The sequence below is a fragment of the Sapajus apella genome, unplaced genomic scaffold (genome assembly GCF_009761245.1).
Source record: "Sapajus apella isolate SASKATOON/1434 unplaced genomic scaffold, GSC_monkey_1.0 scaffold19, whole genome shotgun sequence".
Taxonomy (NCBI): domain Eukaryota; kingdom Metazoa; phylum Chordata; class Mammalia; order Primates; family Cebidae; genus Sapajus; species Sapajus apella.
In genome coordinates this window covers 364,703-378,855 of record NW_022436959.1, presented here as the reverse complement: position 1 = coordinate 378,855, position 14,153 = coordinate 364,703, and the positions used below count along the sequence as shown (strand labels likewise).

The window sequence follows — 14,153 nt, the reverse complement described above, 5'->3', positions numbered from 1 at the left end:
TACTCAGATCCCTCGCCATTCTCTCTCACAGGCATTTTGCACATTTAATTCTATTTTGGCAATTGCTTCTCTAAGGACCCAGAGGAAAACACATATAATCAAGGGAATAGTTTTCAAATTAGCATGTCTAAATGTCTTTAAACCAAACTACATTCTATACCTATCCATCTCTGATTATATTTTTGAAGTGTCTGATAATTATAAAAGTAACACATGTTCATTAGACAAAATACAGAAAACATTTATGCCTTGCACACCTTTGCACTCTTTTATTACAACATTTTTTATGGTCTTCAGTATTCCATAATGAAGGAAAGTATTTGTGTCACAAACACCTATCCTACCATGGTATGACATGAGAACCACATTTAAAAGTCCATTTTCACTGTGCAAAAACTCTTTAGTTTAACTGGATCCCATTTGTCTATTTTGGCTTTTGTTGCCAGTGCTTTTGGTGTTTTAGTCATGAAGTCCTTGCCCATGCCTATGTCCTGAATGGTATTGCCTAGGTTTTCTTCTAGGGTTTTTATGATGTTAGGTCTTATGTTTAAGTCTTTAATCCATCTGGAGTTAATTTTTGTATAAGGTGTAAGGAAGGGATCCAGTTTAAGCTTTCTGCATATGGTTAGTCAGTTTTCCCAACACCATTTATTAAATAGGGAATCCTTTCCCCACTGCTTGTTTTTGTCAGGTTTGTCAAAGATCAGATGGTTGTAGATGTGAGGCATTACTTCTGAGGCCTCTGTTCTGTTCCATTGGTCTATATCTCTGTCTCGGTACTAGTGCCATGCTGTTTTGATTACTGTAGCCTCATAGTATAGTTTGAAGTCAGGTTGTTTGTTCCCTCCAGCTTTTTTTTTTTTTTTTTTTTTTTTTTTTTTTTTTTGCAATCTACCCATCTGACAAAGCGTTAATATCCAGAATCAAAAAGAATTTAAACAAATTTACAAGAAAAAAACAAACGACCCCATCAAAAAGTGGGCAAAGGATATGAACAGACACTTCTCAAAAGAAGACATTTATGCAGCCAACAAACATATGAAAAGAAGCTCATCATCACTGGTCATTAGAGAAATGCAAATCAAAACCACATTGAGATAATTGTGATCATTAAAAAATCAGGAGACAGATGCTGGAGAGAATGTGGAGAAATAGGAATACTTTTACACTGTTGGTGGGAGTGTAAATTAGTTCAACCATTGTGGAAGACAGTGTGGTGATTCCTCAAGGATCTAGAAACAGAAATACCATTTGACCCAGCAATCTCATTACTGGGTATATACCCACAGGATTATTAATCGTTCTATTATAAAGACACATGCACATATATGTTTATTGTGGCATGGTTCACAATAGCAATGACTTTGAACCAACCCAAATGCCTATCAATGATAGACTGGAAAAAGAAAATGTGGCACGTATACACTATGGAATACTATGCAGCCATAAAAAGGGTGAGCTCATGTCCTTTGCAGGGATTTGGAATAAGCTGGAACGCATCATTCTCAGCAAACCAACATAAGAACAGAAAACCAAACACGGCATGTTTTCACTCATAAGTGGGTGTTGAGCAATGAGTACACATGGACACAGAGAAGGGAACATTATATGCTGGGGCCTGTCGGGGGTGAGTGGCTAGGGGAGGAATAGCGTTAGGAGAAATACCTAATGTAGATGTTGGGGTGATGGATGCAACAAACCACCATGGCACATTTATACCTATGTAACAAACCTGCATGTTCTGCATATGTACCCTAGAACTTAAAGTATAATTTAAAAAGTCAATTTTCACAAATTATTGGTAAAATAAACTCTGATATATCCAAATTATGCAACTGTGCAATACAAACCTACTGTCGCGTTCTTTACGTGGGGCAATTTTCATACTACCTTGTTCAGCTCATACACAAAACAGAAAGAAAGCCCCGAGGAATCACACCAATATGCTAATTTTGACATGTTGAGTAGCTACTTTGATATTTTGGGTGTTTTTGTTTTATCTTATTTTTTGCTAATCTCTGTTGTCTGAACAATAAGGGGGGATATTCCATGGATATCCTAGAGTTCAGCCTCTTCTTTGGGGTATTTTAAATTAAAGCAGATACTCTATCTTGGATAATTCATTTATCTGGAGAACATGGCATGCTTCCTTATCAGTTAAATCACACAATTGACAACTGATATTATGGTTAATAATCTTTCTATGGGGATAAATGAGTAGTCCCTCTAGCAGCCCAGATTTATGTTACAAAAAAATCAGTATACTTTGGACCAGTAAATTAAAATTCAGGAAATTTGAGGGCCCAGATCTGTCTCTAACTATGTGCAAGAAATCAGACAAACTTACACAGCCTTTCTCCAACAAGCAAGATGATGACTTCTGAGGTCTCATTCAACCTTTTCATTCCATGATTCCAAATAACCATTTTTGCTTTTTGAATTGGTGATAGCAGCAGGTACAAACTTGCGGTAAAAATGTGCCCTTCTTTTTTATTCAGGGACTGGTTCCCCCCAGCCAGAAATACCCTTAAGCTAGTAAGGGGTTTTGTTGAAGAATGCGATAGACAATCTTATGGGTACACGTATACAAGGAGAGAAACCAAAAGAGTGGTCAGACTGCATTGGTTTAGAACTGGAAAGTAAGAACTAAGGCTATTTATGTAATTTTTCATATATCTTAGAAGGAGGCTAGGCAGGGAGCATCTATTGGCAGCTCTGCTATAACTCTAATTCTTCAGTTCTTGTAGTTAACCAGTTATGTTATTAAGTTTGATTCACCAAAAAATGGAGGTTACATAGGCTTTTCCGGCAGCTAAGAAATCTGTCTATCTATTCATCCAGCCATCCATATATCTATCATCTATCTATCCATTCATCCATTTATCTACATACTTTGATGTGCTTAAATCACTATTTCCCAGCTGCCAGGAGTATAGGAAGTGCTAAGAATGTTGTCAGCTGATGGCTCACAGATGAAGGGAGGAGGTTTGCCCAAAGTGGCCACCAGTTCCAACTTTAAATTTATAACAAATATGGGGAAGGAGAAACAATCTTAGTGAGGGGTTGGAAAGTCAGCATTTCCATATACCGATGGTCAAAGCATTCTGGGCATAATTGACAACATAATCAAGAATCGTCCTCACTAAGCATACTCCTTGGCCCAACAATGCTTTTTAAACAAACGTATCCCAAGGCACTAATGAAGGATGTGCACAGGTGTTTGGCTATTGAGATATTTACTCAGTATGATCAGTTAGGAAACATCCTAAGTACCCAACAGCTCATGGGTTTGTTGAGTAATGCATACTATGGAATATAGCACAGCTCTTAGGAATGAGGTGGTATGCACTTACTTGACGTGGAAACTTATCTCAATAAAGTTCCAAGCAAAGGAGGCAGGTTATAAAACGCGTGTATAGTGGGTTTCTAGTTTTATCTGTTCAAATCATTTTATAAGTGCATAAGAAACACCTGGAGAATAATATGCCAAAATACTAATAGTGATTACCTCTGTGTAGTAGAGAGTAGGATTAGATGGGATTTTATTTCCTTTTGACATTTTGCATTTATCAAATGCCTTATAAAGAATACATGCTTACTGCTACCAAAAGGCCAGTAAAATTATTTTTTAAATAAATGCCTCCAATTATCCACAAGCCTGAAATTTGTTGATAAAATACTACCAGATAAGTTCTTTTTGTCTGATTAAAGTATTCCAACTGTCAAGTAATTCTCATTTCAGAGATGAAACCTCAACTTTCCTCTCTGTATATTTATATTTAACTCCTCTCACACGCATTTAGGCAAAGAAAATGTTTAAGTGAAGAAAACAAATTTTTGCAACTCACATGAAGGCCATTTTTATACTTGTCAAATTATCCTTAGTGTGGATGTCCTGGGAAGTGAAATGAGTGACATACCTCTTTGTTGTGAGTATAAAATATTTGAGTATTAGCCAACTAATTAGTACCTAACTCCTAATGGTACAGACAAACTGACTCTTTCTAGTGCTACTTAAGAGCGTGTTTACAAGACGCATCATGATCGTGAAATCAGGTAACCAGAAAACAGGAATCAGACATTGTCTGCCTCTCTTTTTTATTTATTTTTCTTTATTAGCATTTTAGTTTTTAGAGTTTCTAGCTAAAAACAGAGCAGAAGTCATTGTAAAGACGACGTCATAATTTTCCATATGCTACTTCTCTAGATTTTTCAAAAAATCCCCTTTCATCACAAAAGTCCTCTGCAGACCATAAACATATAAAGATCTTTTAGACATTCATTCTACTACCTTTCCTTCTTAGAAGCAGTATATTTTTGATTACATTTTAAAACATCACTAGCATTGTAACAATAGAAGTCAAACAAACAGAAATAAAACACATTATAAAAAAATACATGTTTTGTTTGAAATATGGCATTTATTTTACGATGCACATATTAGGTCAAATTGTAAAAAGCATTATTTTCCCCACACAGAAATCTAGAGTATGCACACAGGTTACTCTGAATGCAATAAGCCTTTTCCTCCAGCTTTAACTCACCTTCTATACCAAAGGGCAAACCTACCACTATGGCTTGTGATGGCTTACAAAGAAAAACTGAAGCATAGCATTAAGAAAAATGCTGCAAGATGTGTCTATGAAGAGCACTGCAGTGAGTTGTTAGGGCAAGGGGTGCAAGGCCTTACATAGGCTGTCCCAAGCAATGCCCAGCCTCATCCTGTAAGGAAGTCAGAAGTCTCGTTTTGGAAACTAGTTAGCTCACACTCTTTTTGGGTTTGTTTTCTTCTGGGCATTCCTAGTTTTAATGTTCTTCTTGGGGCTGGCTGGTTTGGGAGCAGGAGGCTTTCCCTTTGGTTTCGGGGGATTACTACGACTGGCGCGCCCTGCTGTTTTCTTCTTGTCCTGAATTGTTCTCCGCTGTTCCCGCAGCCTCTCTTCCCACTGCTGGAAGGCAATTTGTAAACATGACTATCAAATCATCTCACCCCTTTATGCTGTTCAGCCAGTATTAGAATTAAGGCAAGTTTTTCACTGTAATATACTAACGATGGCAACTCTACATCAAGCACTTATCATACCAGGCGACTTAGAAAGTGCTCGGTGTGTGATGAAGTTTTCACATACATTCATTTCATTGAAACAACAGTCCTTCTAAATAGGCATCATTGGCAAGGGCAGGAAACAAGCACAAAGAGGTTATTTGCAGGCCACAGAGCTGGTAAATGTCAGAGCCAGGATTCATATTCACCCACTCTGACTCCAGAGCCCAAGGCCCTCACCCATGAGCTTTTGACCACTAGCCCCATAATGCAACATTCCTACAGTGCAAAGCCTTCAAAGGGGCTCTTATTTCATGGTTACTAGCATGAGTTTACCCCATGTCACTGGGAAGTCAGGGGTTTGTTCACTTCATTCTTCCACATCCAAAGGAAGACAGAGGCCCCTTCTACATCTAGTCATCCACTAACATCCTAGCTAGCCAGAACCACTGGGAAACGAGTCATTCTGAAAAATCAAGTTTCTCTGATAGCAAAAAAAATATTCTTTAAATAGCTCAGGTAAGGAACAATAAACAAGTGAGTCCACTTGAATTGACACTGCTTTATATTAACACAGATGTCCTTGCTTGGTTAGAGTATATTTCATTCATCTAAAAGATTGAGCACCGTCATTAGCCGGGTATTATTCTAGGCACTAGGAAGGCAATGAAAAGAAAAACATTGTCCCCACTGTGCTATGACACAATTTTAGTCTATTCTAAAATAATAAACTCATTACTGTATGTTGCTATCATGTGGTGATATTTTCAAATTCTTGCCGAAGTATACTGGAAAATGTGCTGCAAAAGTAAACGGTCCCCACAGCCATAATTATTGAAAGCTTTCCTGTTGGCAAGCCCGGGTTCTCAAGGTCTGCTTGCCTTCTGTATTGATGCTTCCAATCTACTATAGTCCTGGAAACCAGATAACCAATCCTGCTAGAATTTTTTGTCTAATAGAACTAAGCACGCTCCTGAGAAGCTCATGAGATTTTAGCTCTGATTTAGCACAAGTGTTTGGTTCTCTTATTCAGAAGTACACTGACTGGGAGAGGCTGTATTCTAACTACATTCTCCATAACTCAGTTATTCATATGTACTTTTCTCTTGCCTGGGACTTTTTATTGGTGCAAACTAAGAGGGCATAGGCAATAGCAACATGTTTTGTGAACCTGTAAACACAAATTCTTCTGAATATATATGAAAATATTTTGCAGAAAAGAGATGCTTTAAAAATTTCACACCAATTACCTGATGTCTTTAGATTGGTATAATTTCACATCTCTGGGCAAAAAAATTATTCTAACTCCTCTAACTGAATTACCAATATTTCTGTGATGTTACCACAAAAATCATAGATTTGACAGCAAAACCATTACTTTTTGCATATGACTTTTGACAAAATTCTTAAATTATTATAAACACAGGAAAAGATTCTGCTATGTATAGTGATAGGGTAAGTTTTAGAACTAGGCATTCCCACCCCTTCAAATATATGTCAGTTTTAATCTCAATGGATATTAAGTTTGCTTAAGTATTTCATGATTCACTAAAACAATTTAATGTAATTAAAAAACAGAAAGCTCATTTAATTTGGAAATAACCAGCACATTAGTATTGAACACAACGAAATCACCTTTGAAGTAGAATGACAGTGAGTGAGAATAGCAACACTCTTAACTGCCTATTCAAAAGACAAATCCTGTTGCTACTGCTGGCTCTTATGAGAGCTTAGAGATGAGAGAATGGGAAGAATCCCCAAATTCTAAAAAAAATCCTTTACGTGCATTTACATCCTTCTTCACAGTGTTGCTCATGATACTTACTATGGATCTTTTACTAAGCTGATCTCTCCATTTTTCAACTAAGCAATTTTCAAGAAGCATCATCCTGAAAAAAAATTATCTTAATAAGCAGCTTTTTATTACAAAAGTAAAAAGCTAAAAATACAGAAATTGTAAAAAAAAAATTATTCAATACTTCTTTACCTCATAATCCACATATCCACCATTTATATTTTATTGTTGTTTTCTTTCATTCCTCCTTGTAACAATATTTATTTGTAGATCACATTATGCATTTAGATCATCTGAGTGTGTGTGAAGCATATATTTATTTGTTTATGCTTTGCCTTATGATTTGAATTAAGCATCACATATTCAATTCAGAAATCATCTTAAAGTTTGTGTGTATGTGTGTGTGTGTTTGTGCAATACTTTATCAAACAAATGTTATGACATGTTTATATGGAAAACATGGGGAACTATACTCTCCAATGCCTATTTACTTGATCTGTATGCTATTAAAGAGGCCTTAAAAATTCAGTATTTGCCACTCTAAAATTGTCTGAAAGATTTGAAAAGAATTGTTCTTCCTTAAAATCATTGACTTGTCTATAAAATTTGAAATCACTTAATGAATTTTAAAATTGATTTTTAAAGACTCTATTCAAATATGCATTTGATTTTTCCTTCATTCTATGAGGAATTAATTGATATTTAGAATACATGCTATTCAAACAGAGGCATCTGGTAAACTATTTTAAAAAAGAGAGAGAGCCACTGGCATATTTTTGTTACATATTTAAACCATGACTGCTAACTGAGATTGAGGTTTCACTAAGCAGCATGCAGACAGTTCCTTCTGCCTCTTTGTGCCTACCTTGAGCGCCACTCATAACACATGATGAGCACATCTTGATGGGGCAGGATATGTGGACACTGACAAGAAGAATTCGTAATGAGTGGGACTTGGGTTCGAGGGATGGGTGATGAGGACTTGAAGATCTCTTTTACATCCACCACTGTTGTGACTTCATTGCAGCCACTCCTCTGCACAGCTTTTATTTTGGCATGAATAACTGCAATTTAAAAATAGATAAAAGTGTTATTGAAGGTTTTGGGGAAAAACTAGGGATGATGTATTCACGCCAACTTCTGAGCCTCTCTTAAAGAATCACTCCTGTAATTATGGTTATGTCCAAGTGGCCTGAGTGTAGGGAAAAAGCCCACAGTCATATGCTAAATGGATGGCGTCCTATACTGTCAACATTGTCTTAAATGTTCTGGAGTATACTGGGAGATGGGAAAGCAAAATGAAAAGTAGGTTTTAGTCTGGCTCTGCCTTCAGGTCAGTAAAAAAACATTTATATGTTTGTGTTCTTCCTTGTGGTGATTTGAAGTGAGGATTACATATTTTCAGATTCAGAAGTCATCTTACAGTTTGCATCTCTTCAATCATCCATCTGATGCTTGAGCTTCTTCTGTTTTATAGAGATAGTTATTAGTCATAACATTTTTGAACTGGAGGGAGTCTCTGGAGACTACCGTTCTCAATCTTTAAATTTCACAGACTGACAAAGTAGACCCATTAAGAGCAGAGATGGAACTGTTACAGATGCCTCTGTCTCTGACCAAGTTTTAAATGCTGGTTTCGGCGGTCTCTTGCAATTACTGACTCCCATAGAGCTGTAGTCAGCCTAACATGGGTCTGTCATGAATTCCATTTCAGGAAACCAGTTTATGAATACACCAAAGGACTTGAATGCAAAATGATTTCGTCATCAAGGTTGCTCCAAGACCATAACACTGCAGAGAGCGACATGACGTGAAACTCAGATTAGTATTTAAGCCTGGATCTTGGCAGACGAGGGACTAAGTAAATCAGATTAGGACGGTATCTACATAGATCAGGCTTTAAGAAAAAAAGCTACTGGAAAAGATAAGCTACTTTTTGTAGTTGAACTGCCCACATTGGCTACATATGATTCTTAAATCTGATAGCTTTGTAAGAGCTTATTTTTTTCAGATATTTATATTGCTGTGATCCTCCTACTTTCATGTCTGATATATATCCAAAGTTTCTTACTGATATAAAATTTCAATCGGCAATATGAAAGCTAAGTCAGCAAACAAAATAAGCTTTTTCCCCAAAACCACTTTATGTTATTTCAGCAGAAATAATTTAAGAGATGCAATGAAATATAAAGTAGCTAGCCCAAACAGACATTTTACAAAAACAAATTTAAAAAGAACATGCTTTATTCAATTTACTTTCAGATGACAATAGTGAAATTAAAATTACTTAAAACATTTCAGGCTGGGTATGGTGGTTCATGCCTGTAATCCCAGCACTCTGGGAGGCCAAGGCAGGTGGATCACCAGAGAACAGGAGTTCAAGACCATCCTGGCCAACATGGTGAAACCCCATCTCTACCAAGAATACAAAAATTAGCTGGACTTCATGGTGATGCCTGTAATCCCAGCTACTCAGGAGGTTGAGGCAGGAGAATGGCTTGAGCCTGGGAGGCAGAGGTTGCAGTGAGCCAAGATCACACCACTGCATGCAGCAGAGCAAGACTCTGTTTCAAAAAAAAATTCATGATTGATTGACATATTCTTGGAAGACAAAGTTGAATGATTCTTTCAAGTATGAGAGAGGAGGGCATTTAAACTATTTCAGTAGTTTAGCCATAGGATTTTGTGATTAACATTTTTTTCTCCAACTTTCTGTAAGATGTTAAATATTTGTAGCTGTCCACAAGTAAAAGGATATGCAGGCAAATCTTAACTCTCTGGGCCTATGGGCCTTAATTCCCTGACCCTCAGATAACCAGATCCATGGATCATTCTCCCATTCTTCCTGCAGGAAGAGGGCAGGTGGAGTGTGCCACCTGGGCTGAGCAGCACTTTTTACCAAGGCAAGGAGGATCAAGATGTCAAACTTTTAATCTGATGCATGTAATTATTATCACCTGGGTCATTTCCTTTGTTTTCACTTGATTTGTCCAGAAAAGCAAGATATTTTGTAGTTGTTATTGTGCCATGTATTAATAGAATCCCCATAATTAACTAGAAAAATAATCGACTTTTCGCTTTCTTTACTCTATGAGTAGCTTTAGGGAAAAAAACCTTATTGAGATTCCAGCTTTGTAATGAACCGATTCTCAAAAGTAAATGGCTTTAACAGATGACTTACCATAGCTGTAGTTTTTACTGAGATATGTTGCCAAAGTTGGCTTCACCTTTTTACACTTGCACCGATCTAAAAAAGCAAAAGAGAGGCAGAAAGTTGGAAAGAGCATAGAAATCACTCTAGGGAGGAAAAGTAGAGGGAGCCTCCATGAAGAAAGAACTCACCGGGACTTAGAAGTTTACAGTCAACATCAAGAGGCCTTTCCTGTACCATCATGTCTGGTGTGATGTCTATCCACTTAACATCTGAAACACAAACAGGGCCACATGGGCATGGCTGGTGATTTGTTCTGTTCACCCAGCTGGAATAAGGAGCCCTCTGACGATATCAACTAACAGTATCACAAAAGAATTGTACTTAACAGTAAAAATGGCATGTGATTGTTGACTTCTGCTTTCATAGTGAATCCAGGGCTTAGGAAAGAAGTCCTTTGGGTGAATATTTGCCTATCCAAGCACAACCTGATGTGAATGTACATCCATTTAACCTCACTGGTATATACAGCCAAACTGGATAAATCACATCACTCTCTCCCAAAGTCATATTAAAATATTGATTTTCAAAGCTGACAGTTTACATTAATCAAAATAACCAGTGTATTTCCAAATGCTCATCTCATATCTTGCAGTGCAGAAACAGTTCAGAGGTATATAACCAAACCAAGCATAACCTTCTATTAGTTATAAAATTTAAACAACAAATATATTCTATTCTAAAACTCTGAATTAGAGAGGAGTTTCAATTTACCACATTCACTTAACCACTCTTCCTTCATGTTTAGGGCCATGCTCTGAGGTATAACTTCAGAGATTCCAGCACAACAATATTATAATCTCTTTCAATGTAGGGTAACTGGATCAGAGGATGCCTGGATAAAAGAATGCAAAAATATTCCTAGGTTTCATTTTAAGAAGTGAATTTAAACCTCTTCTTCCTAGAAAAGCAGTCAAATGACCAAAGAGAAAGGAAGGAAGTGGAAGCAGAGATCGGGTTAACTAAAACGCCACGGTAGTTGGCTCCAGGTCAATGACCATGAAACAGACCTCGCAATTTTCCAGGGCAACTGCAATTACAAATCTCACTCCTGGTGGGACACAATGACTATTACTGCTTTTTCAGAAAAAACAATAACAACAAAAACCTTTTAAGAAGTAGCATTAAATGGAGCAAGTATTGGCACCTGCCTGGTGAGATTACTTTGGGCATTAAATGAGTGAATAACCTGTAATGTGTTTAACACTTTCTCAGACACATAGCAACACCTGTTCACTGCTATGATCATTTCTGTTATTGCTATAAATGCAAACATTGTCGACGGCTCCCTTTGTAAGCAAAATCTTTGTTTTTTTCTTTATGGGGTGCAATGCTCTTCGCTAGCTCCTAAAAGTCCTATGGGGAAACAAGACTTTTTCTGAAGGAAATGTTTCCCCCACTCCTTCCCACCTCCTACAAGCCTCAGAAGCCCCTGACAGCCTTAGGTGTGACCATCCAGTCCTCAAGTGGTAGCCCCGGCCCCAGGAGCCTCCTTGCCTCCCTCCATCCTTCCTCAGTCCTCACCCTCCGGGAGGTCCGTGACGATGGCTTCAGGCGAGATGCACACGCCACGGTCATAGACAGGCAGCTCATCGCAGGCCAGGTTCTCGGGCCAGCTGTGGTTGTACATCTTCATGAGGGGCTCGCAGTCGTCGCGCGCGCGTTGGCACACCGACTTGCACGGCTTGATGGGGTCGTGCAGGAACTCCAGGGTGCAGATGGGCGCGTACATGGCACAGAGGAAGAAGCGCAGCACTGCGCTGCAGTTCACGTCCACCAGCTCCTCGTACTGCTCGATGGCCAGGATGGCGTTCTCCTGTGTGCTGTGGTGCAGGTGATTGGGCATCCGCGTGATGTTCCAGGGCATGTGCCGGCACATGGGGATGCGCACCGCCTCGCACGGCGCGCCGCGCACGCCCAGCGCCAGGCGCAGCCACAGGCACAACGCCACCAGGATGGAGAGGAACATGGCACTGCCCTCCCGCGCTACCACCCCGGCAGACAGAAAGCGCCCTTCTCTTCCTGCCACCTTCGTCTCTCTCTGTCCCTTCCCCGAGAAGAAAGTTCTCCGGGGCGCAAGAGAGTTTATTCCCCCAAACTCTAGTGGGTAGCAAAGCGGGGCCGCGGGGTCCGGCTGCGGATCTCGGCCGCCCGGCACACACGGCACGAGCAGCGCCAGCTCTCAGCCTTCGGGGCGCTAACCCGCCCGGGCAGCTCCAGTCCCGGACTCCGCAGCTCGGAGCGCAGCCAGCCACGGCCATTGCGGGACCCTATTTATCCCGACACCTCCCCTGACGTGGGCTCAGAACGCTCCCTTGGCAGCTGCAGGCGCGGCGCGGGCTCCCCCTCTGCCGCCCCACCCCTAGGCCCCTCGTTGCAGAAGCGGTGACATCATCCCCTCCGGGCTGCAGCCCAGGGCTGGAAGCCTGCTTTCCCCCGAAAGTCCCTCCTTTTTCGTCTGGCCAGTCTTTTTTCTTCGGACCAAGAAAAAGAACCTCTGGCAGTTGTTTTCGACACTAGATACGAGAGGGTGCGGAAGAGAATTTCAAGAGAGAGAAAGACAGTCTTTGGAATGAAAACTGAACTTTGCTCCCTCTGTCTTAGAGTTTTCCCAAGTATAGAGTTGGGGGGAAATGGGAACTTCTGCTGCCCTCTAATTCTGAAACATATTTGCTTTCTCCAGTAGGTGGCTCGAGGAGCGCTGAGGACAATTGGGACACTGTCCTGCGGGGCAGGGAGAGTGCAGTGAATGTCGGAACAGGAGGGACACGTTGTATAAGTCACCCCCGCTCCGCCCTTCCTTGTGTGGAGTGTGGTTTGTTGTTGCTAGTAGACACTTTGGGCTGACATTTTTCCAGTATGGCATTTGGTTTGTTTCTGCTCTAGAAAGTTAACAGAGCTAGGGTAAGGTGTGCTAGCATCTTCCAACTTGAGAAATGCCTTCCGACATTCCCTCTTCCTTCTAACTCCCTGTTCCCTTCTCCGGCACTAGTGGAACCCAGGAGAAAACACCTGACACTACAGTCTGAAAGGTCTCCCCTGCTCTAATCCTTCATACCAAAGGATTTCCACCTCGGCAACCTAAAATCTTGGTTTCTGATGTGCTCAGAGACTGTTGCTTGGGTTGAATAAGAAGCTGTGTACTATGGAATGCAAATATGTATGCTTTGCTTTCTCTTTTATCTTATTTGCATTAAGAAGAGTTAGTAATTCCAGTTTCTGGCTCAGCTATCCACAGAAAAGGGAGGTTTTATTGCTTTAAATGTATATCAATCTTCAAGTGGTAAGACTTCTGCTATATGCTAATTTCTAGGGCATCAGCAATATGGAAACATGTTCTCTGAATATTAATCTTTAAAAATACAGTTTAACTTGAATTTAACACGCACAGTTTTTCTCTTCAAAGCTCAAACCTACAAAATTAGTTTAGTTTGGACTAAGGATTAAAACTAAAGATTATGGATTAAAACAGCCAAGGAAGCAACAAGCACAACTGACATCTATTGGGAGATTACAGTGGTCAAGGCATGGAGCGAAGAACTTCAAATGCGTTATCTTATTTTTTAAGGAACATGAATTAACCATAGTAAGTTAAAAGAATAAATGAGACCAATACATTTCAGGGTTCATCAAAAGAGTCTGGTTCTTATTTAGGGGATGCCCAGGTTGTTCTTACACTGCCAAGCCACTCTAGAAAAGTAGTCTAAATTTCCATAGAACAGGTCTCAGCCTCCAAAGATGCCAAGCCAGGCTAGTAAAATATCATGCAACAGGATAGCCCGGATGACATCTCAAGCTATTTCTAGTAGTAAACTCCAATGAGTCTAATCCTTTCACTGAGCGAAAAAGACTATTAGTCAGAGTTTCTACCAGAGGAGCAATAGAATGAGCTGAACTACCCTTATCCTTTGCCTGTGAGTCTGAGGATGGCAAACTTGGAGAAAGTTCAAATTTCTGCAGCCAACTTGAATCTGCTGCATCTGTTTAACTATATAAGTGCCAAATCACAGAGTCTCATGGGCTTCTCTGATGTTTTCTGAGGCATTCCCTTTAAGTAAAGGTAAGAGGACACTGGGCACAGTGGCTCATGCCTGTTAATTCCA

The 14,153-nt window shown here is 39.7% G+C and overlaps 1 protein-coding gene across 1 annotated transcript; it reads right to left on the bottom strand.

The window, feature by feature from the left end:
• Nucleotides 1–4,081: 4,081 nt before the first annotated feature.
• SFRP4 (secreted frizzled related protein 4) lies at nucleotides 4,082–12,591 on the bottom strand. Its single transcript, XM_032286781.1, has 6 exons — nucleotides 11,575–12,591; nucleotides 10,182–10,262; nucleotides 10,021–10,086; nucleotides 7,705–7,903; nucleotides 6,870–6,933; nucleotides 4,082–4,949 (listed from the first exon to the last, which is right to left on the bottom strand). Exons 1-6 carry the CDS (start codon nucleotides 12,017–12,019, stop codon nucleotides 4,764–4,766), a joined length of 1,041 nt encoding a protein of 346 aa, XP_032142672.1. The 5' UTR covers nucleotides 12,020–12,591; the 3' UTR covers nucleotides 4,082–4,763.
• Nucleotides 12,592–14,153: the final 1,562 nt, after the last annotated feature.

Excerpts from the sequence above, each read along its gene's own strand:
- SFRP4 (XM_032286781.1), bottom strand. The coding sequence starts at position 12,019 with ATGTTCCTCTCCATCCTGGTGGCGTTGTGCCTGTGGCTGCGCCTGGCG. Across the intron at positions 10,263-11,574 it reads CGTCACGGACCTCCCGGAGG|ATGTTAAGTGGATAGACATC; the intron begins GTGAGGACTGAG and ends TTTGTGTTTCAG. Across the intron at positions 7,904-10,020 it reads CAGTAAAAACTACAGCTATG|TTATTCATGCCAAAATAAAA; the intron begins GTAAGTCATCTG and ends TTTAAATTGCAG.